Source organism: Sciurus vulgaris (genome assembly GCF_902686455.1).
Source record: "Sciurus vulgaris genome assembly, chromosome: 6".
Taxonomy (NCBI): Eukaryota; Metazoa; Chordata; class Mammalia; order Rodentia; family Sciuridae; genus Sciurus; species Sciurus vulgaris.
In genome coordinates, this window is record NC_136466.1 from 53128904 (window position 1) to 53154046 (window position 25143).

Sequence of the window (25143 nt, forward strand, 5' to 3'; positions counted from 1 at the left end):
TTACAGTATTGTAGACAATCTGATTGATAAATTTGTGGATAATTCTTTGGCTTGTCCATAGTTACATTCATAAAATTCAATTAACAGTCATTGAATATTTGCTGCCAAATAGTAAGAAGTAGTAAATTAGATACTCTTTATTTTCTTATTTGACTTGTAGTTTGTAAACAGATAATAATTACTGTGTGGTAGAAGAAATTATGTCAGAAATAGACATTTGTGGTCACTCATCTAATCAGACTCAGCTGGAGGTGTGTACTTGAGGTTGTCAAGAACATTTTCTAGAGAAAGAAAAGTATAAATTTATTTTTAGTCTGTAAATTCTTTCAAGTGAAAATGCTTAAGTTAAATGAAAACCCATTTTTGTGAGAATTTAGATATGTAAAACTGAACTCCTAAGTGAAAAGAAGTCTTTAAATTTTCCTATAAAATTTAAACTGCCTTTGAAAGCTCTAAAGAAGTGTCCTCACGGTTATGGTGGTACATGCTTGTAATTCCAGCAGCTCAGGAGGCTTAGACAGGAAAATCACAATTTCGAGGCTAGTCTCAGAAACTTAATGAGGCCCTAAGCAACTTAGCAAGACCCTGTCTCAAAATAAAAAAGGGCTGGGGATGTGGCTCACTGGTAAAGTGCCCCTAGGTTCAATCCGTGGACCAAAAAAAGAAAAAAGAAATGTCCTCATGCCATAGAGGATTCTTTTTTTTTTTTTTTTTTTTGTTTTGTTTTGTTTGTTTTTGTTTTTGTTGTTGTTTTTAGATGTATGCGACAGTAGAGTGTATTTTGACATATTATACATACATGAAGTATAACTTATTCTAATTTGATCTCATAATTATGATCATACATGATGTGAAGTTTCACTGGTGATGTATTCATATATGAACATGGGAAAGTTATGTCTGATTCATTCTGTGTTTTCTGTTCCCATCCTCTCTCCCTTCCCTTCATTCCCCTTTGTCTAATCCAGTGAGCTTTTATTTCCCTCACCCCCCATTGTGTGTTAGCATCCACATGTCAGAGAGAACATTTGTACTTTGGTTTTTTTGTACTGTCTTATTTCACTTCCATTCTTTACTTTAAAAGTTGTTCAGGAAATCTTAGTAATTGGGAAGCTGGTGAGTGTAACTCAGTGGTAGAGCATTTGCCTAGCATGCACAAAGCCCTGGGTTCAGTCGCCAGCACTGGGAAAAAAAAAAAAAAAAAGTTTATTGATCCTCCAAAAGTTTACTGATATTTTTAAAATTAATGATGTACCCATATTAAATTAGGAACTTCTGTTTTAAAGTCTATCACCAAGAAAATAGGAAAGTATCCAGGCATGGCAGCAAAAGCTTGTAATCCCAGCTTCTTGGGGCACTGAGGCAGGAGGATTCCAAGTTTGAGTTCCACCTGGACAACTTAGCAAGACCCTGTCTCAAAAAAAGTCTTAAAACAAGTGATGGGGCTGGAGAGGAAGCTCAGAGGTAGAATGTCTCTTGGCTTAGTCTCTGGTACTAGGGAGAAGAGTGTGGGACAGGGGTGTTGGTCGGGGAGTGAAAAGGTAAGTAAGCCACAGACTGGATAAAAATATTTGTGATAACATATCTGATGAGGAATTTGTATCCAGAATATATAAAGAACGCCTACAAATCAATAAGGGCTATAGAAAAAATGGCAAAATACTTGGGAAGATCCTTCAAAACAAATATATCCAAATGGCCATTAGACACATAAGAATTGCTCAGCATCATTATTCATCAGGGAAGTAAACAAATTCAAACCACAATGGTATATACTCTGTACTCTGCAGAGTAGCTAAATTGATAAAGATAGGATGTATCAAAATGTTAACAAGAATCGTGGAACACAATTTTTATATATATGTAGTGGGAGTATAAATTTATACTACCACTTTAATAGATGGTTTAGTGATAGCTTCTAAAGCTGAACATTCATCTACTTAATATTCTACACTATGATCCCACTGTGCCCTTCTAAATATGTACCAGATAAATTTGTTCATATGTTCACTAAAATATCCACACACGCACACATACACAAACAACTGATAACCACCCAAATTTCCATTAGTAGTAGAGTGGGTCAATTATAGTAGTTATACAAAGCTTTGAATTTTATACAACAAGAATGACTGATCTACTACTACACAGAATGATATAGAAGAATTTCATATAGGAAATAACATTAAGAACAAAACCGAATAATAGTATATTTTATATGGTTCCATTATGTGAAGACCAAAAACAGGAAAAACTAACCCATGCTGATGGAAGCCTCTATGGTAAAGATTGGAAAAGTAGTATGAATGAAGCCTCTGGGCTTGATGGTAATGTTCTTTCTTCATCTGAATTCTGTTGTTGAGGTTTTGAAAGTATCTAGCCCAACACGTTAAAATTTCTCTTTTGCATTTTTTCAAAAGGCTTTGATTTTATACAAGACTGTTGGTCTAGCTATCACAAGGAAAATTGATTAAAAGTTGTGCAGTAGTGATTATATTGGTCAGTATACTTAAGATCAATAAGTATTGGCCAGGGCTGAGTTGGCTCAGTGTTGGGGTGCTTGCCTAGCGAGCGTGAGGCACTGAGTTCAATTCTCAGCTCCCCGTACAAATAAATGAATGAAATAAAGGTTCATCGATAACTAAAAAAATTAAAAAAAAAAAACAAAACAAAACAGTACAGGTGGGACACAGTGGCTTAAGCCTGTAATCCCAGTAGCTCTGGAGGCTGAGGCAGGAGGATCAAGTGTTCAAAGCCAGACCTAGCAACTTCGCAAGGCCCTAAGCAACTCAGCAAGACCCTGTCTCTAATGAAATCTAAAAAAGGTTTGGGGATATGACTCAGTGGTTAAGTGTCCCCAGGTTCAATTCCTGCTACCCCCCCCCCCAAAAAAAAAAAAAAAAAAAAAAAACCAGATCAAGAAGTACAAAAGTAGTGTTTAGCTTAATTGAAATGTAAATGTTTTGGTGGGGGCATATTTTTTAATTTGAAACTATAGAAACCTTAGAATAATGGCATTTAAATTCAACTAGTATACTTGCCTTCCTCTTAGTGTAAGCAGTTCTTTGAACTCCCTGCACATACAGTCTGTTGAGTTGCATGGAATTTTGTTGTTTGGATGCATCGTCCATCACCAGAAAAACAAATGTGTATATAGCAAAAACAGAAGCATGGGTTTTTTTGTTGTTGTTTTTGTTTGGGGAGTTAAACCCAAGGGCCCTTAATCATGGAGCCCATATGTCCAAGTTACTGCTCCCCATTTTGGGGGGTACCAGGGATTGAACTCAGGGGCACTTAACCACTGACCCACATCCCCAGCCTTATTTTGTATTTTATTTAGAGACGGAGTCTCACTGAGTCACTTAGTGCCTCAAGTTTGCTTTGAACTCTTGTCCTCCTGCCTTAGCCTCCCCAGCCGCTGGGATTACCTGTGTGTGCCACCCAGCCCAGCTTAAAAGCATGGATTCTTAAAAATCAAGGGACTTACCTGATTTTGATTCTATTGTCTATGATGATGGAAGCATTAAATTTGGTTTTTGCTAATTATAATGCAATGTGATAAATTAGTGCCTCTAAGGGAATGGCTGACAAAGGTTTCTTTTTAAAATCTTAAGTGATTTTTGATTAAGAAAGTAATAGAGTTAGTTAAAAGTGTGTTTTGGGTTTATTCTTGACAGGAGGAAATAGTCCTTCTTAAGAAGAACTTTCGATTTCTCTAGTGTATAGGGACATAATTGCAACAGTTTAAACACCCTAATCCATTATCTTTTATTGTTCTTTTTAATAGTCAAGCCCATCATCTCCAGAACCAGCTAGTCTTCCTGCAGAAGATATTAGTGGAAACTCCAATGGCCCAAAACCCACAGAAGTTGTACTAGATGATGACAGAGAAGATCTTTTTGCAGGTAATTGTCGTATCTTTTTATTTTTTTAACAATGGTCAGTTAAATATTCTATAAGAAAATATTCTCTACAGCAAAATGTAAACTCTGTGTATTGGTTTTAGCTCTTCTTGTAACAACTTAGGGGAAATTTCTCGTTAGTCTATGAAAAATATGGACTAAGAAGCAAAAATGATATCCTTTCTTAGTTTTAAGAATTTGTAAATAAATTTGCATGCTATAGTTTATTGTTTTGGTCAGTCCTTAAACTCAAAAGACTAATGGTTGTGGTATTCAGACTTCAAAAAATAGCATTGATTGTATTTTTTTTAATTAACAAGTTGTCACAAAGCAAAATTAACCTATGGATTTGAAAGTCACTTTATGTTTTATTTGTATTTGAAATCTTTTAATAAATTGCTACACTTTCTATTTTATTTGGACTCACTTTTAGGTGAATAAATTGATATTGGAGGAGTTTATTTTAGATATGAGGGCAAGATTTGGTGTACTTATCCTAACTAAAAAAAAAAAAATTAGTTGCAAATGTTTTAATGTTAAAAAAGCAAAACCTTAAGGTTAATGAAACAAAATACTAAGCCTCTGTGTAACAATTTACTTGAAGTGACTTTCCTTTAAATTTTAATAATATGTCCTCAACTTTTATAGTTGTCCCATATTCAAACCACAGTTACTTTTTGTACAAAAATGTTTGAAGCCATCACTAAGGTTCATATAACTTCCAGCTTGCTTAGCTATCACAGATGAAATCATGTAGGTTGCCATGTTAGAAAATGATGATACCAAGTATCAATCACATTTCTTTTTTTTTTCCCCCAAGTCTTCTAACAACTTAGAGTCAAAATTACAGTTAACAAGAATTATAGTATTTCAGTGTTCTTTTTTGTTACCTTTTGTGGAATTTTTTTCAGGCAGTCATCGAAAGTACTTTCATGGCATTTGTATTTTAAGATGAGATGACAAAAGTCCTTTCTCTCCTAAGCAATTCTGAATCTAAATTTGAATGTATTCCTCTTGACAGTATAGGGTTATGCATAGAGGTTTTGGATTATTCATTATATTAAACTTTTTAACCAGTCTCAAATGAGTATGCTGGAACTTTGTGCTTACAGTTTTGTGTGTGTGTACCTGTTCAAGGAAAGGTTGTGGTTGTTGTTTTTTTAAATACTGTGCACAAACTGATCAGTTTGCTAGTGTGAGGACTATACAATGATGTTTGCCTAACTAGCTCAATTTGTAAAATCTTTACACTGTTTTAGTGTACCTTGAAGACTATACTGAATACTCTGATTCAAATATAGTCATTGTCAATATTTGTTTTAAAATCAAAAGGAGAAATGAGGACTAAAGAACAATAAATGCAGTCATCTGTTTTTTGTTAACCTGCAAATATATTTTCTATGCTTTATCTCTTATTTTAAACTCACCTGTATTGCATAATAACATCATTAGGTGATTGAAGACCTAAACTAATTATTTTTGTATAAGTGATTTAATACCATACTGTGTTCTTATTTATAATGCAATTTCAGCAGGTATATCACTTCTTCCATGGAGAAATGGTTCTAGGAAACCAGAATAGAGAGTAGCATATGTTATCAGGATGGTGAAAACTTTTCCAGTAAAGAGAACATGTACTTGTTTCTCCTATATCAGTGGATATAGATCTTGCTGTAGCAACCTAGCCATTTTGATTTTAAAGCCATAAAGAAATTAGATTATTGTTGTTATGTGTGCTAATAAATTTTAGGCAGCATTTCAAATAATGGATGTTAAGGTTTTTAGTGTTCATAGACAGTGTTCACCAAATACTTCTCCTCCATTTGTTACATCCTACACCAGTGCTTCATTGAACATTCTGTAGGAAGCTGCCCTTGGGGAATAAATGAGGGTGAGCAACTTGCCAATACTGAAATCACCCTAGACTTTTAGAACTTGTTTCTGCCACAGTATCTAGCTTATTTCACTTGTGCTGTTCATCAGGTCATGCCAATTATAAGCATAATGAATATTGCTTTTTAGAAAAATATTCTCCGGAATCTATATGAGTGAAGTATTAAGTAGCTGACAATGACATAATCAATTTATATTTGTCCTTAAAGTATGTCTCTAAGGAAAAGTTAATCTTTGTAGTTAATGCCTGCGGGACATCTTCTTGAACCTTTTGGTCTGGTTTCAATTACACCTTGTGAATTTCTAGTATATTAATGTCAAATCTAAAAGAAGTCATGAAAACTGTTTAAGGCAGACTTTATATTACTATGCTGAATCTAAATCTGTCTACTTTTTCTCTTTCCATATTACCTACTTAAATCAATATTTAGCTTTATTTTGTAATCTCCTAGCATTATGAAGCAGCCTGAATACAATACCTGGTGTCAGTGAAAGAAAATGTAATCAAAAAATTGAAATGACCTTATCTAATAAAGTTACTACTTCATAGAGGTTTTTTTTTTTTTTTTTTTTTTTTTTTTTGGCAGGGGGACTTTGTTTTGTTTTATATATGGATCTGTTCAGTAATAGTGCCTCTTCAAATATTTTTGGAGTTTTTTTCTTTTGTTTGCTGTTTGTTTTGGTGTTTGTTGCTTTGCTCATTATTTGTAGATTAAAGGTCTTAACACCTTCTAGCTTCAGTGTTCCAATTTTTTTACTTCCTCATATTGCTCATTATTTTCACTTCTTAAAAAAAAGTAATAAATACCAGCACTCTTCATAACCTGAAGTTGTATATAAGCTTTTTGTTCATTATATTGAATCATCTGTAGTCTATTTCATATTAGTCCATTAGTCTTTTTTCATGCACATATACTTTTTGAGGCATTAAAATTAAAATGGCCTATTAACTACAATTACTGCCTTCCCAAACCTGTAGGATATAAGAATATCAGCTTAGAAATCACTGGTCTTATCATGAGTTCCTCTTACAGTCTTGCCTTCCTTCTCCTGGTGTCAGTTCTGCACATAAGTAGAACTGTAGTTTACATTATGGTCACTGTAATTTTTACACTCCTTACTCTGCTTTTTGCTTATGCTATTATTCAGTTTTCCTGGAATTTTCCCTTGTTTTTTCCTTTGCCTATATCAATCTCCTCAGATTAGTTTTGCAAATTATTTCCAATTTTCCCCAGCCTAAAGTATTGTCTTCTGTCTCTGCTCAAATTATAGTGTTTGTTTTGTAGTTGATATAGCAGTAATTGTCTTGTAACATTCTTATTGTTCTCTTAAGTCTTTTATTATTTTTTAACATTCCACATGTCTTGTTTTCCCAACTAGATTATAAACTCCCTGAGGGCAGGTATGATATTTTCCATTTCTTTGTGTTTCTCAGTTGCATTTACCACAATATTACATAGCCTATAGACATTCAGCTTATTGATACGGTTTGGTTTTAAATATATTTAATTTTAGATTTTTTCAAGTGAATGAGCATTTAAAATTAAAACCTAAACACCTGTTTGCTTTGTATCATATTTGTGTATTCAGTTAATACCCAGTAATCTTTGGCAATTAATTGCTCTAGGTTACTAACTTTGTGGATTTTCCATAACAAATTTTTAATCCCAGTTGGGATAGTTTTGGGCAGCCTTGTGTCCTAAAATTTGTGTTCATATGTATAAAATAATCATAATTTAGTCTGAATAAAATATTTGGAAGGTAAGTTACTATAAGCATAGATATATTACAAAATCAAACACAACTAATGTGGACTTGTCCATATCTTTGCTCTTCTTCTAGTATAGATAACTTCCAGTAGGATGGTCACTTAAGCTGACTTTAATACAATTCTTCATGAAACCAACAGAATTCCTTTTTGTTTTTAAAGATCTGATAAACAGCTAAAGAATTAAAAAAAATTCTTTCATCATGATAATTTTAAAATTACATTATTTTGATATTTGTTGGTAGTATAAAATATTTTTCATTATTGATTAACTGTTGTATAGAGTCTTAGGAGTTTGTTGCAGTTTCCTTAATTAACCTGTTTAATTTGTGTTTAGAAGCCACAGAAGAAGTTTCTTTGGACAGCCCAGAAAGGGAACCTATCCTCTCCTCAGAACCTTCTCCTGCAGTCACCCCTGTCACCCCTACTGCACTCATTGCTCCTAGAATTGAATCAAAGAGTATGTCTGCTCCTGTGATCTTCGATAGATCCAGGGAGGAGGTATAGAAAAGTGTTTATATTCTAAATTAATATGTAACCTATATTTTTTTTGTTCCCCACTTAACATCACTCTACTATTAGTCATTCCTAAATCAAAGCCTTTCAAACATATTTTAAAAAGAACATGGACTATGGAAATTGGAAGATCTTTTTTCTGATTTTATCTCTACCATTCTGTAACCCAGTGACCTGACCTGGACATTTCACTTACCTTCTTAGGTGGTTAATCATTTGTAATTTTTTAAAATTTATTTTTAGTTGTAGATGAACACAATACCTTTATTTAATTTATTTCTGTGTGGTGCTGAGGATCGAACCCAGTACCTCACATGTGCTAGGCAAGTTCTCTACCACTGACCTACAACCCCAGTCCTGTCATTTATGATCTTAATGATGATAATGTGTACCTCTGAGGATTCCTATGTTGATCAGGTAATACATGAAAGTACTTTGAAAACTGTTACAGTTACGTGGTATTTTGAGTAATTTTATTTGATAAAAGAATGTAATAAATACACTTTATGCTTAAAGTTTGTTATATAGCATTTATTTTTAAAAGGGAAGAACTATAAATCAATTAAAGATGTTCTCATGTTTTGGCAATAATTTTTGGAGTAGAGGTTGTTTAAGTGGCAAAATTACATATTTAAAGCTTATCCACATAGGCCAAGCATGGTGGCAACACTCATATAATCCCAGCTACTCTATAGAGACTGAAGCAGGAAGATGACTACTTGGAGGCCAGCCTCATCAACTTAGCAAGACCCTGTCTTAAAATACAAAAATAAAAAGGACTGGGGGTATAGCTCAATGATAGATTGCCCCTGATTCAATCCCCACTCCCTGCCCCCACCAAAAAAGTCATTCTTAGAGAAATAGATCATTTAAATGACCACAGTTAAATAACAACCATATGCCCACATACAAACATGTTAGTGATCTAACAAGCATAATATTAAGGGAAATAAGGCAGAAATGAACACTTACACATGATTCCATGAAATGAACGTAAAAAAACTAATGAACAGAGTTAGAAGTCAGAATAGTGGTTTGGTAGGGTGAAGGAAACATTTTGACTGTAGGAGAAGTGTAAGAGAACCTTCTGGACTGTATTAGTAGTGTTTCTTTCTGACCTCGGTTCAGTTTACAAAGATGTGTTCACTTTATGAAAATATATTGAGCTGTACCAATTTTTATACTTTTCTGTATGTGTTATAATTCAAAAAAGGTTTTCTTCAAGATGTATACAAGAAGGACTGGGGTTATATAGCTCAGTTGTAGAGTACTTACTTGCCTAGCACATGTGAGGCACTGGGTTTGATCCTCAGCCAGCATGGCATAAAAATAAATAAATAAAGGTATTGTGTCCAACAACAACTAAAAAAAATTTTTTTTTTTAAAGTATACAAGAAGGCAACCATTTAAGAAAAGATTTTGGTTAGAAAAACTCAGTTTTTTGTATATAGTCTCAGATTGTGATTGTCTTGAAAATTTTGTAAGTGTAATAATCTCTGAGCTTTCTTAATAATAACATAGCTTTCCTGCAGAACTGCTACCCAGTTGCTTTATAATAGCAATAATAGCATTTAAAAGGTCTTTTCTACAGTCTTATAGGGTTATCATTTTTCCTACTTTTTAAAATTGAACTTTATAGTACTTTATTGGCTTCAAGAGGAACGTGTATTGGTATTTACTTCACTTGATATTTAGAAAAATCATAATACTGATGTTGCTTTTAGGTATAATAATTTTTTGCAAGTGTGTAAGATTCTACTGGTGAAAGTAATGACTGTCTCCTAATTATTCAGAAATAACCCTAACTTGAAGAAATATTGCTATTAAAAATGAGTTAATTTTTAAAGTATGAATCTAAAGATTCAATATATTGAACCAAAAAAATTCCACAGTATTTGTACAGAAAGCTAAAACATTTTTTCTACATTTTAAGGACACAAAATTTTCCCTTACTTCTCCAAATGATCCTTATCCTATTATTTGTATATTTTATTCTGTTTCTTTATATAGTCAGGAAATGTGAAAACTTTTATTGTTTTTTTCAGTGACCCTGCTACAGCATATATGGTAAAAATTATAGTTACTAGTGTTAATAATATAAATTGGAATCTTCTTTAACACCAAAAACAATTATTCTTTTCTAGATTGAAGAAGAAGCAAATGGAGATATTTTTGATATAGAAATTGGTGTGTCAGATCCAGAGAAAGTTGGTGAGCCAATATTTATATTTCATACTTCTTTTTTTTAGTTTGACTTATGCACCCCCCTTTTTTCACTAAATATGCCATTACAATATTAAAATGGTACTTTACTTATAAGCACATGGTTTTAAAAATAATATTTGACTTTTCTTATAGGTGATGGTATGAATGCTTATATGGCATATAGAGTAACAACAAAGGTAAGCCTTTAACTACTTTAAGAAAATATTGACCCCTCACTGTGAGTCTATGACAGTGATTAAAGTTGACATGAAGCCTGTCTTTATAAAGGCTACCATCTCATAAAGATTGCTAAAAAATTGTTACAGTGAGTTGTAATTCTAAGTAATTTCATAGGTTGAGTGTTCTGTTTGAGTATGCAGGAAGGGAATTAATCTAGACCCAAGAGTCAGGAAGTTTCTTAAGCAAAATAATATCTAAATCAAGACAAATATGAGGGTACTGATTTGGGGGAAATGAAAAGAAAGGAGTAGAATGTTTGTTGCAGGCAAAGGAGTTTGCTGGTGAAAAATCTAAGTCATGAAAGAACTTTGCTATCTAGGATCTGTAAGAAGTGGTTCGTGATTGAATTGTTTGGCCATAAGCCTTCATGTGTTATGAGTAACACATTAAGAAAGTTAGGTTTCATCCTAAGTATAATGGAAAGCCATTAAAGAGGTTCAACAGTATGACATTGTTAGATTTTTGTTTTAGAAAGATATCTGTGGCCTCAATATGAATTGGAAGGGTCAATGTAGAGGTCAGGATTGCCAGTTAAGAGGCCACTACAATTATTAAAGGATCATACACCTTCAAATCTTAAAACAGTGTTTTGCAGCAGTCCCAAGTATAAGAAACAATGATACTAAGGAAATGGTTCTGGAAGTGAGAAAAATAAATGACTTCTTAGACCTAGATATAAGGAATGAGAAGAGGGATATTTAAGTTACTAACTAGAGGAACTTCATAGTTTTGGAAGTGATCTGTGTAAAGAGGCAAATAACAAAGTGATGTAAGATTTGTTAATTTATTAAACAAATATTTATTAAGTACTTTACCATGGTGTCAGGCTCTGTTACAAGCAATGGAGTATATAGTATTAGTTTACAGTACAGTCAAGTACTCTTCTTATGGAACTTGTGTTTAAGCAGGAGAAAATATAGTAGTGAGTTTGAGGGGGTCAATGAGATTTAAGTGGAGGTGTCCCTTAGGCATTTTGGAACTATTTGGAATGAAGCTTAGAAGATATGTGCCAGAGATAAAGATTTAAAATTCATTAACATAAACAATCATTTGGGTTTTGGGGTGTTTCTTGTTTGTTGTTTAGTTGTTAGAAGTCTATATACCACATAGATAACTCTGCATTCTTTTGCAAAGTAGAACAGTGTGTGTGTGTGTGTGTGTGTGTGTGTGTGTGTGTGCGCGCACGTGCACACATGCATGCATACATATTGTATTAAGTTCTAAATAATTCTGTGCTGTTCAAAATTTGAAATACCTCTCCTTCACTTACAGACTTCTCTTTCCATGTTCAGTAAGAGTGAATTTTCAGTTAAAAGAAGATTCAGTGACTTTCTTGGTTTGCACAGCAAATTAGCAAGCAAATATTTACATGTTGGGTATATTGTGCCACCCGCTCCGGAGAAGAGTATAGTAGGTAAGCGTGAGTACAAAAAAAAAAAAAATGTTTTTGTTACAGTTGGTAATTCCCTTTTAACCTTGTACATTTGTGCATTCCAGGATCCTCCATTACCAACATCTCATTTCTAGAGATACAGGATTTAAATGCTCTATTATAATTATGCATTTATTTTAAGAATATATAGTTGGTAGTTTTATTTTCTAACACCTAAGGGTTCAGGTTTTGAATATTGGGTTAAAATTTATCAAGTTGAAAGCAGTTAGAAACTGCTTTTTTCTGGTGGGGGTATGGTAGAATACCATTTTACTGAGTCACATTCAGGCTACTTAATATTAGCTTTATATTGTCCGAAAAGAACACTTGAGTTAGCTTTGCTCATAAAAACTATTTAAACTTGTCTTAGTTTATTTCATACCTCAATTTAATATTTAAAAACCTTTCTACTTATACCAGTAGTGTTTAGTTTAAAAAAAATGCAAAAAATTAAAAAAGAGGAAAACCACCATTAAGACATCTGTCATCTCTTAAATTTTTTTAGTATTTTTTCCAGTGCTTGGTTTTTATTTTTCTTACTTTAACTTTTCTTTATACTTGAGATTGAATTTTGCTGATTTTTAAATTATTGTTTTTTACTTTTTTAAGCATTTGGTTTGATATCAATTTTATTGATACTTAAATAATTTTGAAATCTGATGAATTTGTAATATATTTTCCTTTTTTTATTCTTTCCCTTCTCTCTTCAGTGCTGGAGATTAAACCCAGGGCCTTGTGTGTACTAAGCAAGCACTTTATCACTGAACTACATTCCTAGCCCCTACTTTATTAAAATTTATTGAAGGAGTCTTAAAAGAACTTTAGCTTATGTGGGCTACATATGTTGATATTTACTGTATTTGAAAACATTATTTAATCTTATTCACTTAAAAGCAATAAACTTACTGTATGTTAAATAAAATTTGTGAAAGAAATTTTATAAGACAAAAATTTTTTAAACTTTTTGCAAATCTCTAATTTCTTCATTAATAGAAGATAGCTGTGTTCTGCTTCTGCACTGAATTTATTGTGATATAACACATCAGCTAACCTTTATAACTCCACTGTTAACACTTATAAAAGAATAAAAAGGACAAACAATTTAATATTATTATATATACTTTGTAATGCCTGAAAACCTGCACACATTCTGAACTAAGGAACTTAGGAAACTAATCAAGGTTATGCCACATGTCACAGATCTACAACATGGCAGAGCTGAACTTTCTTCTTACGTATCAGCTTGTACTCCTAACCACAATTCTATTCTGTCTCCTTTCACTTTATTTCAATAGGATTATGGTTTGCTTGTTTCTTGCTTTTTACTTTTTTTTTTTGTTTGTTTTTTTGTTTTTTACCTAAAAAAGAAAACTTTTATGTTTTATTTTGTGACAGGAGATTGACCCAGGGCCTCATACATGCTATACATACATTCTACCACTAAGCTATACTCCAAGCCCCAAATTTTGTTTTTTAAATATAACTTTTAATACTATATTATTGTTGAACTGTCTAAAAGACACTTAAAATAGATTAAAATTGTTTAAAAATTATTTATATGGTACTTCATTCCAAAAAAAGATTTGAGGCAGTTACATGGAATAATGAAAATGTATATCAGTAAAGAATTTCCTGGCAGCCAGTTGGCACAGTATCAGTCATTTATAAATTTCATATTGTCTATTAACTTTTAAATGAAAATGAATACATTGTCTAAGAAAAATTAAAAGCATGGGAGAGACTTTTAATTACATAACCAGTGTTATTCCAGTAATAAGTAGTGGAATAAAAGTGGTTACTTTTTGCTGAGAAGTCATTAGCATATACCATTGCCACTTAATAGGACTTCATCTGACTAAAGAATACTATTCCATGTAAACTATTATGAAAGCAAAACAAATTGAAAATTTTAAGAGTTAAACCAATTAGGATAAATTGTTTTATTTCCCCCACAACGTGCCATAATGATTTCCTTTGGGAATGAGTGTAAGTGACGGAATAAAAAAAAAGAAGCAAAGAATTACATAGTTGTGGGATTTGGGATTTTTTTTTTTTTCAGGTAAATAACATCCCACATGCAGTAGAAAAGGTCAATAATCTGAGTTTTCTGAGTTTTCCTTTTCCAACCTTTATATTTTAATGGGATTTTTTGATAAACAATATATTAATGGTGGTGTATGTTCATTATTCACCTAATGTATCAACCCAAAGAAGAATTGCATAGTTTTTCATAATCCGTTTTTAAAGATTTTAATGTAGTGTCCTTCTCTGTGGATTCGCCTGTTCAGGATTTTTCATATAAAGGGAATCATGTAATATTTGGTTCTTTATGATAGGCTTCACCTATTTATTATTGTTTCTTCATGGTTCTTCTGTATTACAGCATGTATCAATTCTTCATTTCTTCAGAATACAATGTTTGAAAGGGAAAAGAACGACAGGGGGATCTGCAGACTAATATATAAGTATTGAAATTGACAATATAGAAATGATTAATATTTTTGTTTTTTTCTTTTTGATGCTGGGAATTGAACCCAGTGCCTCCTACATGCTAAAAACACACATGCTCTGCCACTTAGCTACACTCCAATCCCAATTAACATGATTTTTATTTTTAAAATTTGATGTGTTCTAACTGTCTCTGAATGTGCTTGTTCTTTCTATTATGAAACCTGCTGTATATGCTGGGCATGATGGCACATACCTATGGTCCCAGCTACTTGGTAGGCTAAAGAGAATCCCTTGAACTCAAGGGTCCAAGGTCAGTCTGAGCAATATCCTAGTGAGACCCTGCCTGAAAACATAGTTTTGATAAATAAACAAGAACACACTCTTAGAATCTACATCAGGGAAAACATTTACCAAATTCATGGGTCATATTTATCTTTATTTTCATCTCCTGAAAGTAAGGAACCTAATTATTGCTTATAATTTACTTGTTTAGATTCCATTATGCACATTGTAATGTAAAAACCTTTGAATTTACCAGGAGTATAAAATACACCAGATAAAGAAACTTTTTGATGTAAGTTTTTGTATGAATAGTATGGGTTGAGAAACTACAAACAGCTAATCTTCTGCTTTATCTGTTCTCTCATGTTTTAATTATTTATTACCAAGTGGAGATGTTAGTGTATCATGAGATTTAATATTTCAAAATGTTTTGCTTTAGCGTTTACAAACTTAGCTTTTTTTATTAAGCTCAAAGTATATTTTAAATTGTGAAGAAATGATTATAAAAGACTTCCACAATAAAATCTTCTCAACTCTCAACTTCTTCAAAGGTATGACCAAGGTTAAAGTAGGTAAAGAAGATTCATCATCCACAGAGTTTGTAGAAAAACGGAGAGCAGCTCTTGAAAGGTAATTCTAGATAGCAATATTTTATTATTCTCAGAAGTCTAATTCATTACTTTATATGGCACAACTGTATTTTAATGGCTAATTTTTTTAAATATACCACTTGATGCTCTTAAAAGTGCTTTAAACTTATTTAAATTTTTTTCTTTTAGCAACACAATAATGTATTTGTTGCAATTCTATTAATCCTCCTTAATAGTCTAACAAAATAACATGTTTTACTTCATATACTGTAAGCAGGAATACAAATGTGTGAGTTAATTGAAGGTAGAATTATATCCTAGATGTAGAAACCAAGAGCACTAAGAAACTGCTAGACTTGTAAAAGAAAACATGATTGTTGTGACTGGGGATAAAGAGTTGATAAAAATGTTTGGATGGGACTAGGGTTGTAGCTCGATAATAGAGTTCTTGCCTAGCATGGGTGAGGCTCTGGTTAGAGTCCAAAACACCACAGGAACTAAAAAAAAGGTTTGGATAAAAATAATCCCACCTTGGTATTATTTAGATTTCTAGGAAATCATAGCATATTCATGTACTAATTCAATAATTTAGCTAATTAAAATTCAATTAAATTTTTATTTGGTATAAACCTTATTCAGTACAATGAAAAATGCAGTGTGTTCCCCTCACTTTTGTGTATTAGATTTTCATTTTGAATATATAATAATATTGGTCATTGTTAGAGTTGACTATATGATTAAAAGACTAATATATGTGCTGTCTTTTTTTAAGAGCACAACTATATATTTCCTATAGCTTTGAAAACTTGTCTTCATTGTGGCAGACAGGGGAGTGGGTGGGAGGAATCCCATTTCCAGAATCTTAACATTTTTTTCCTTCATGCTGTGCTTAAAATGAGAAAACACATGTGGAGCTATCCTTAAGGTCAGTTTTCAGAACATATAGTGATTACTTAGGCTTTAAATATTTTATTTCATAGGTATTTTATTTGTTTGCTCTTAATTTTCCCTTTTTGCTTAAAATCCGTGATTGGAGTGGGTAAGACAGGTTTTAGGACACACACACATATTCCACAAGCCCCACCCCCCCAGGGTACAAATTATTTTTTTAAAACTATTTTGAACGCTACTTATTTCTGGTATTTAGTAATAAATTGTTTACATTTTAAGAAAATGCCCCAGTAAAGTCAGGTTTAAACAACATGCAGTAAGGAAAACTAAAGAACATACAGTTTAAAAGTCTTATGTTAGAGAATACTAAAAGGTGGGATTATATCTATGGAATCAGCAACTACCCATGAAAAGAATTTAAATTGCAGAAGTTTAGGTTGGGCATTAGAATTGATTGTGTTGTAGGGAGGCAGATATAGACGGAATATTTTTAAGAATAAAGGTACATGATGTTTTGCTTTGATTTTACTTAGTCCTTCCTGAAAATGTAACCATGACCCTTTGAGAAACCTTTCAAGCCTTATTTTTCTATGAGTAAATTTGAAATATTTCAGATGGCATGCTTGATAAGGAACTTAATGAAGATTTATTGTACCAAGGACATATAATTTGATTCTACATTCTGCTTTCTTCTAACTTGATGGCATTGTACAGTATTTACCATACCCTCCATGTAGTGTAAAACACCAAGGAGAGTTTTAAGGGAATATTGAAACTACCTGGTATTTATATAGATATTTTCTTTACTGATAAATGATACTTTTCAAATATGACCTTACTGAAATTAGTTGTGAAAAAAATAAATGAAATAGTATAATATATAAGGAAAAGTTCCATTAGAAAAAAAAAATGACTGCAGAAAAATATAAGCATAAAGGTACAGAAGCAAGGAAACAGTTTCTTTAGTTTTACTCGTCCCATTTCTTGTATCATAGCCAGTTTTAGTTCCTGTGCACAGTTGTTTTATAATGTGTACAAGATTTTAAAACTGCATTTTTCTTACTCTTTTATATATCTGACTTATATAAGTAGTTTCTGTGTGGCATTTTAAAATTTTTAAACATTAAAGTAGGCCTCTAGTAAGCAGGAAAGTGTTTCTTTATGTTTCAGTTTATTTAATATGATGATGTTAATTTATATATTTATTTGTTCAACTTAGAGAATCCAGATGACTTTTTAGTGAAAGGGTAAACATCTGTTATTAAAAGCTAGGAAGAGTTAGGAAGTAGTGAAATACCCAAGTACCACTCTGTGCCATACTCAGTAAAGTAAGCAGAGATTACTGATAAAGTATACCTAATATAGCTTGCTTGATTTTCTTGAGTACTTTATACCTTAAGATATAGTGAATTTATCTTATAGGTAAGGATACTCTTTGTCAAATATATACTTAGAAATTTAGAGAAGCATGATAATAACATACAAGATGTAGAATCCTTTTTGCTTAAAGCCTGTACTATCCTATACTGTGTGACCTTGGGCAAGTTACTTAAATATAACCTTCCTTAACATTAAAGTGTAAGTGAATCAGAATTGTGTTTATTTCAAATTGTGTTTATTCCAATTGACAAAGCCTAAACAGTTAGTATAGATTAGTTAATCTACTCTTTCATATCAAGAAATTTGGAGATAGGAAGCTGTTCAGGATTATCTAATTCTTTAGGGAATACTAGTGCTTCCTTTTGATATCTGGAACATAACCATTTCTCATCAGTGGTCCAAAAGGTCTGAATTAACTGCAGTAGTCTCCTAATTGGTCTCATTGCTTTCATCTTTAGCAGTTCTACTTTTTTTTAATATAGCAGCTAGCGTAATCCTTTAAAAATATAAATCACATCATATTAACTTCTGACTTCAATCAGTATAAGCCAAAGTCCTTATAACTGACGCCATTTATTCCTGACATGTACTTTTATTCAGTCTGCTATCTTCCTTAATCACTCACTGTGCCCTGGGCCACACTGATGTTTTTGCACTCCAGGTATTTTCCTACTTCTTAGTCTTTGCACTGGCTGCTCACTTTGCCTCGAATGCTTTTGTTCCTTAGGTATCTGCATGCTGACTCCCATACCTCCTTCAAGTGTAAATGTCTCCATGTCTGTTCTGATCATTGGCTTCCATTCTGACCTATTTAAATTGCCACCAACCATGTTGTATACCTTTGGTTCTGTATACCCTTTTTCATCCCTTCTTTTTTTTATAGCACTTGCCACCTTTTCACATCCTACATAATTTGTTTGTTATATTTATTGTCTTTTTCTAAACTCTCTTTTCTTGGGGAAAAGATCTTAATGTGTCTTGTTGAATGATACATTGCAGGTACCCAGAAAAATACCTAACATAATAGTAAGTGCTCTGTAAATATTTGTTGAATGAACAAATGAATTTTGTCATTCAAGACCCAGGCTCTTTCTGCCTTTCTATTCTCATCATTAGCACTTGTCTTCTTTTTTCTCTTTTCCCTTCTTTCTGTTTTTTGTTTTTATTTTTGATTTTGGGAGGGGAGTGCTAGGGATTGAACTCAAGACCTCACTGCATCATTTCTTTATATATTTATAAATTTCTTTTATATTAATTCTGAATTGGTATATATGTATGAATGCTCATTGTTTTAAAATTCAGTTTACACTTCTGTTCTCAATCACATGATTTAAGCCACATATGTGCTTTGGTTGCTTTTTCCTTAAAAAGAAGGAAAGTTTTACTGTCTTTTTTTCTAGAATATAATTTTCCTAAACTGATTCCTTAGAAAGCTAATAAGTGGCAGAATGAAAAATGGGATCTGTAGTCAACTGAGTTTCATTAACACAGGGTTTAAGAGTTATACCAGGCTTATTTCCTATAGGACTTCTTAGAGCACTAACGTCATAACACATTAATGTGAATCTTAAAGGAATATGAGTGTAATATATTTCATACATTTTTAAAGTGAATCTTTTTGATGGAATATTGCATAGGACTACTAATCTGCAAAACAAATCACTTTGGAAAACTTTTACAAATATGTGAGTGCCTGGTATTTTCCAGCACTGAGCTGAACAACTTATGCAAACTGCCTTTAGGTAATACACAGTGTAAACAATTAAGTAATTTATTTAATAGAATTGGGGAATTTTATTATTAAAATTATAAGTCAAATTCTAGTGGGAATACACCAATGTATTTTAAACTTAAAGGGTTAGTATTCTCACTTCATTTCTCTTGGCTTTATTACATAAGCAGCAAAATTTTTTTAAACCACAAATCTATTAAATGTTTCGTTTCTAGTATAATGACTTCTTAATCTGAACTGCTAATTTGTAATGAAGCTTAATACGTTTTTACATAAATGTATAAAACAGATTAACATTTAAACATTGGTAAGATAGTTTAGCTCTAGAGAAGGTGACCACTTTTTTTCATAAACTAGGATTAATAGGCATGTGTTTTACTATGCCCAGAGCTAATAGTGATTTTGATAATAATGTTTCTTTTTTGCTTTTTCACTTCTACTTTTTGTGATATCATATTTACATAAGACATTTATCAAAAATAGCAAAAACTTAAAAATACAATTATTGAAGAAAAGTTAGTTGTGTGCCAGAGTTGATTGCGTAATTTAAATCTGCTGACAAGCAAAACATTGGAAGACTGTTTCCCATTTTGGTAATGACAGTAATTACTCTCGTTAAGTTTAAATATATGTGTTCTGTGTGTGTGTGTGTGTGTGTGTGTGTGTGTGTGTCTGTCTGTCTGTCTGTCTGTCTGTCTCATAGTACTCTAAAATTGTAACTGGGAACATATTAGTTCCACCTAAATATAAAATTATTAAAGTCTTACATCCTCTTAAAATTCTAATACTTTACAGTAAGAAGTTTGTTAAATTTTTTAACCGCTCCCACTTTTATCCTTATCCTCTGCCATTTCTTCTTTAATCATAAAAAAAGGGTATTATATCAATTTTCAAAAGATTAAAAGTTTTTTAATTAGTAGAATGCTTTAAGATTCTAATTATAGTGAGGGTAGACTAATGGGGGCAGATTGAGTATACCTTTTTACCTCTTTTTTAAATTTTTATTCTTTTGAAATATAATTTAAAATAAAATACTAATAAAGGGAGAAATTTTACTCTTAAATCTAGGTATCTTCAAAGAACAGTAAAACATCCAACTTTACTACAGGATCCTGACTTAAGGCAGTTCTTGGAAAGTTCAGAGGTATTATTTCTACTTTAAATTTTTGTATATTAAGTTTCTCATTTATGTTTGTCATAATTTATATAAGAATAATCAGTAAATAATTGAATTAATAAATGGAATAAGGCAATGTTTTTTAACCTAATGAATTACTTAACTAAATTACTAGCAAAATACCTTCTTTAGTTGACACTTATAGGATGATCAATCCCTTTCTTGAAAATTTAAAACCAAATTTAAGAGGATGATTTGTAAACTAACTTCAAATGTCCTAAGCTGTTGGTTAAGTATCTTGTTGAAATAAATTTATTCAAACTTCATTTTACACAAAGTTGAATATGTGTCTGCATTCTAGTATCTTTATTAAGGTTTTGAAATGCAAATTTGTGATTTGAAAGAGCCCAAACTCTAACCATGTCACTCATTATATTTGAGATGTTTGGTACATTTCGGACTTTAAAAAAAAAAAAAGCAGTTAAGAATTCTAATTGTTACTGCTTGAGTTTTTTAAAGAATTATCTCAATTTTTTAAAAACTCAAAATCACACAATTCTAACTGAGCTTAGGGAGATTTTTCTCAAGACTTTCTTCTTTCCTTATAAACAGTTTATTTCTGCTAGCGAACAGGTGGCCATTGTTAGGATACTTGGCAATTTCTTAATATATTTTGACAAATGGTATTTGTTCCATCTAAATGTAAACGTGCAGAAGAAAAGCAAATGGAAAGTCTATTTTTTAAGTTTTCCTTTGAGAATGTACAAGTAGTGTATTTGAGAAATTAGATCTCACTATTGAAATGTGTGAGAGTGAAGAAAATACAGCCTCCTTTTTTTTTTTTCTCTCTTTTTTATTTTAGGAAGGGGGGTGAATCACTTTTGTGCCCAGTTAAACCTCTAGGCTTTTAACCGGTTTGTTTGCCCTTATTTGTCATTCAATTCCAGCTGCCTAGAGCAGTTAATACACAGGCTCTGAGTGGAGCAGGAATATTGAGGATGGTGAACAAGGCTGCCGACGCTGTCAACAAAATGACAATCAAGATGAATGAATCGGATGCAGTAAGAGCTGATTTTTCGACTTGAATAATGAGATGAATTAATGAGCCCAACAATTGCATTTTAAAGCTGTACAAGTAGAAAATAGGATATTAATTTGCTTATTGAGTTTAGTTCTCAGCTACATCAGTTGACCACCATGGTTATACATGGTTAATTTGTTACTTTAAAATAAGGAATGTAGCTTGGTATTGGTAACCTAATTTACAGTGGTTTGTTCTTCCTAAATTAGCCCCATTTTTCATTTTTTTCTTAGTGGTTTGAAGAAAAGCAGCAGCAATTTGAGAATCTAGACCAGCAACTTAGGAAACTTCATGCCAGTGTTGAAGCCTTGGTCTGTCATAGAAAAGGTTTGTTTACTTTGTTATTTGTATGTTTAGCATCATAAAGCTAATGAAAATATTTTATTTAAATGTTACTAACAATGAATATTCTGAAATTATTAAAGAAGAGAGAGGAATAATAGAGTGTCTTCCAATTTAATTACTAAAAATTTTATTTTGATCTAATGTCTGGCTTAGATGGAGAAGCTTATGAAAGTATGTTTGAATTTTGGATGAAAATTATTATTCATTTGATTAATTCTTTGTTGATGTATTTACAGTTTAACAGATGAAGATGTCACATTAGTAACTTTGATTATATTTTAAAAATCGAGAGATTTCAAAATTGATATTTGAAAATTTTCATGAAAGTATTTATTTTGTACTTCTATTTCCTGGAAAACCCTTTGAAGTATTTTCTTCATTTTCAAACCACAGTATTTAAAAATGTGGTTTTTTGGTTTTTGTTTTTGTTTCTTTGTGGAGGAGAGCATAAAACTTCCCAGAAATTTTGAGTTGTAATTTTGTAATCCACAATGAGGTGGGGTTTTTTTTTTTTTTTTGGGGGGGGGGGGCATTTATTTTAAAGATACCAAGGCTTTATCAGTTTTCCAAAATATTTAATAAGAAATTTAGTGTGCGACGTTAGTATACATTTCATTAAGATAATTAATAGAAACCTACTAATACATTTATCATTGAAAGTAGTTTGTCACAACTTTGTCATTGTATTATCTTTCTCTTAGGGAATGGGCTTTATGGGTTCTTTTAGAAAATTTTGTACAATGTAGAGTAACAACAATTTTCAGGCAATGTAATTGCTAGTTGTTGGTAGCATCCAGCCTGTAAACATCTTTTTTTATTTGAAATATCCAAAATGGTCATGTGAAAAATCTGTTTAGAAACTCAGTTTTACTGAGCATTGTTACACAGGAAAGAAAAAAAGATGAAGGTTGACAGAATTGTACTCTATTCATACAGAATTTATTCTACTTTATTTTTCTCTGGTTAGCTAAATAATATTCTCATTAAAAATTGGAGACATTATTTTCAGTGACAAATGTTTAAAGGCCGAAGACTGTAGTATAAATCAATCATAACCCTAATGCTTCTCATATTAAAAATTATTTTCTTGTGTTTTTTAGGAATGGACATAGAATGAGCACTTGGGGTAGAAAAGGGAGAAAAATTATTATATTTATTTATTTAAAAACAGTTTACAACCTGAAAATATAAGCAATAATTCTTCTTTTGTTTTCTTTTTTTCTTTTTTGCAGTGCTGAGAATCAAACCCAGGGTCTTATGCATGATAGGCAAGCGCTCTACCACTGAGCTACATTCCCAGCCCCAGCAGTGATTATTAATTTTCAGTAGTTTTCTGAGCATTTTGCACTATTGCCTAAGGCATTTTAGTAACTATTTCTGTTAATTTAAAATATTATGCAACAGTTCATCAGAATATAAAATTTGAAGAGAATGTAGAAAATCAATGAAATATTTCATATTACCAACAAACATTTAAAGTGAGTCAATCCTTTTTTTATTTCAGAACTTTCAGCCAACACAGCTGCCTTTGCTAAAAGTGCTGCCATGTTAGGTAATTCAGAGGATCACACTGCTTTATCTAGAGCTTTGTCTCAGCTTGCAGAAGTTGAGGAGAAGATAGACCAGTTACATCAAGAACAAGCTTTCGCTGACTTTTATATGTTTTCAGAACTACTTAGTGACTACATTCGTCTTATTGCTGCAGTGAAAGTAAGCCCTGTTTTGCAATCTTTCTTGCATTCTCTTCTGTAGTTCACTTTTAAAAGAATATGGTTTCCAATTAGGCATGTATGTAAGTATGTAAATTCCAATCCATAATAGTACATAGAAAATGACTTTAAGTGTTTTGTAACTTAGTGTTTAACAGAGTTTATATTTTTAAAAGATCTAAGAATGTTAAATAAGAGAAAGTGTTATATATTTATTATATATTCGTATGTACAAGTTTACAGCTGACTGTTTAGGATTTGCTTGCTCATTCTGCAGGAACTAAAACTACCTGTTAGACTTTATTATCATTAGTAAATTTGAGCATGTAAGAAGAAACAGGATAAAGCCAGAAATGATTGCTGAAGTAAATATAGTTCATGAGGTCTTTAACATGATTCAGATTGCAATCAGACTTTCTATTTATTCAAATGTGTAGTTACCATATATCTGTAGATGACACATGGGTCTAAATTAGATCATAGATTATGACCTAATAATAATGTTTAAATATAAAAAAACTTTCTGAATAGTTGGGAAAGTAATCCAGTTTAACAAAGTACTATTCTGCCCAAATCTCCAAAATTCAGATACTTAAACTGATCATTATTCAGTCTTTCATATGTTGCAAATAATGTTTCATAACGTATGGTATCTTTGAATTAGTTTTATGAACTTTAGTTATCACAGGCTGAAGGGGAACTAGGTTTTACCCTTTACCTTGAATGCAAACATTCTAAAAAGTTAGCAAGACCTTGTTCTTTGTTTTTTTAATGCAAAATTTTTTCAGCTGAACTCTGTGATTAAATAATGATTCATCTACAATAAGGATATGGATACATTGCCTATTTATTGATGATTTTGTTTTTAAGATAACAATGACAGTTATTACTAGAAGGCTCTTATCAGTTCAGAATGGTGCTTGCTTAGATTTGATTAAATTGCCAATTTTACTTGTATTTACCCCATTAAATATTGCTCTATATGGTTCTGGTAATTATTCTTTCTTTTCAGTCATTTAGAGATATTAGCAGTTTTTGGAGCATACTTTATTACATATAGACAACTTTTGCTATACAAGTCAGTTTATGACTCCTATTTCTGAACCTCCTAGTCTCAGCTCCCAGTAGCATGAAGAACTATTGTAAAAATGTTCATAGGTCAAAAAAACCTGTGGGTTCAAAAAGGAAAAGGGCAGTTTCTGTGAGGAATACCTGGTAAGAGGTAATCTGGGAAAAGATCCCTGCAGGAATGACCTGCCTATGTTGTTTCCTCAAAAACAACTTCTGCATACCTAAGTTTCTACATGCCTAACTCTGTGCTGTATTTCTATATTTCATAAAACTAATTATATTCATGTTTTTCAAAATATTTTCTATAGAACACTGGCACTAAAAGAAGTACCACAGTCAGCTGAGTTTGGAAAATAGTGTATGCAGTAGTATCCCTGCTAAGGAGATTTAGAGTATATATAAAAAGTTCAGAACTGTCTAGTAATGAAAATAAGTCATTTAACTGTTTGATCTAGAGGCTTTTAAATTCATATATACAAGAATTCTTCCACCAGGTGTGATGATACACAACCTATGATCTCAGCCAGTCAGGAGGCTG

The 25143-nt window shown here is 31.8% G+C and overlaps 1 protein-coding gene across 2 annotated transcripts in view; it reads left to right on the forward strand.

Moving 5' to 3' along the window:
- SNX2 (sorting nexin 2) overlaps positions 1 to 25143 on the forward strand; it is a 71213-nt gene that overhangs the window by 37109 nt on the left and 8961 nt on the right. For both annotated transcript variants that reach the window (XM_079145669.1, XM_079145670.1), the window contains exons 2-11: positions 3788 to 3905; positions 7901 to 8064; positions 10224 to 10290; positions 10438 to 10481; positions 11797 to 11938; positions 15241 to 15319; positions 20351 to 20426; positions 21347 to 21460; positions 21714 to 21807; positions 23330 to 23535. In XM_079145669.1, the coding sequence (XP_079001795.1) occupies positions 3788 to 3905; positions 7901 to 8064; positions 10224 to 10290; positions 10438 to 10481; positions 11797 to 11938; positions 15241 to 15319; positions 20351 to 20426; positions 21347 to 21460; positions 21714 to 21807; positions 23330 to 23535 (1104 nt within the window). The remainder of the gene's footprint in view (positions 1 to 3787; positions 3906 to 7900; positions 8065 to 10223; positions 10291 to 10437; positions 10482 to 11796; positions 11939 to 15240; positions 15320 to 20350; positions 20427 to 21346; positions 21461 to 21713; positions 21808 to 23329; positions 23536 to 25143) is intronic.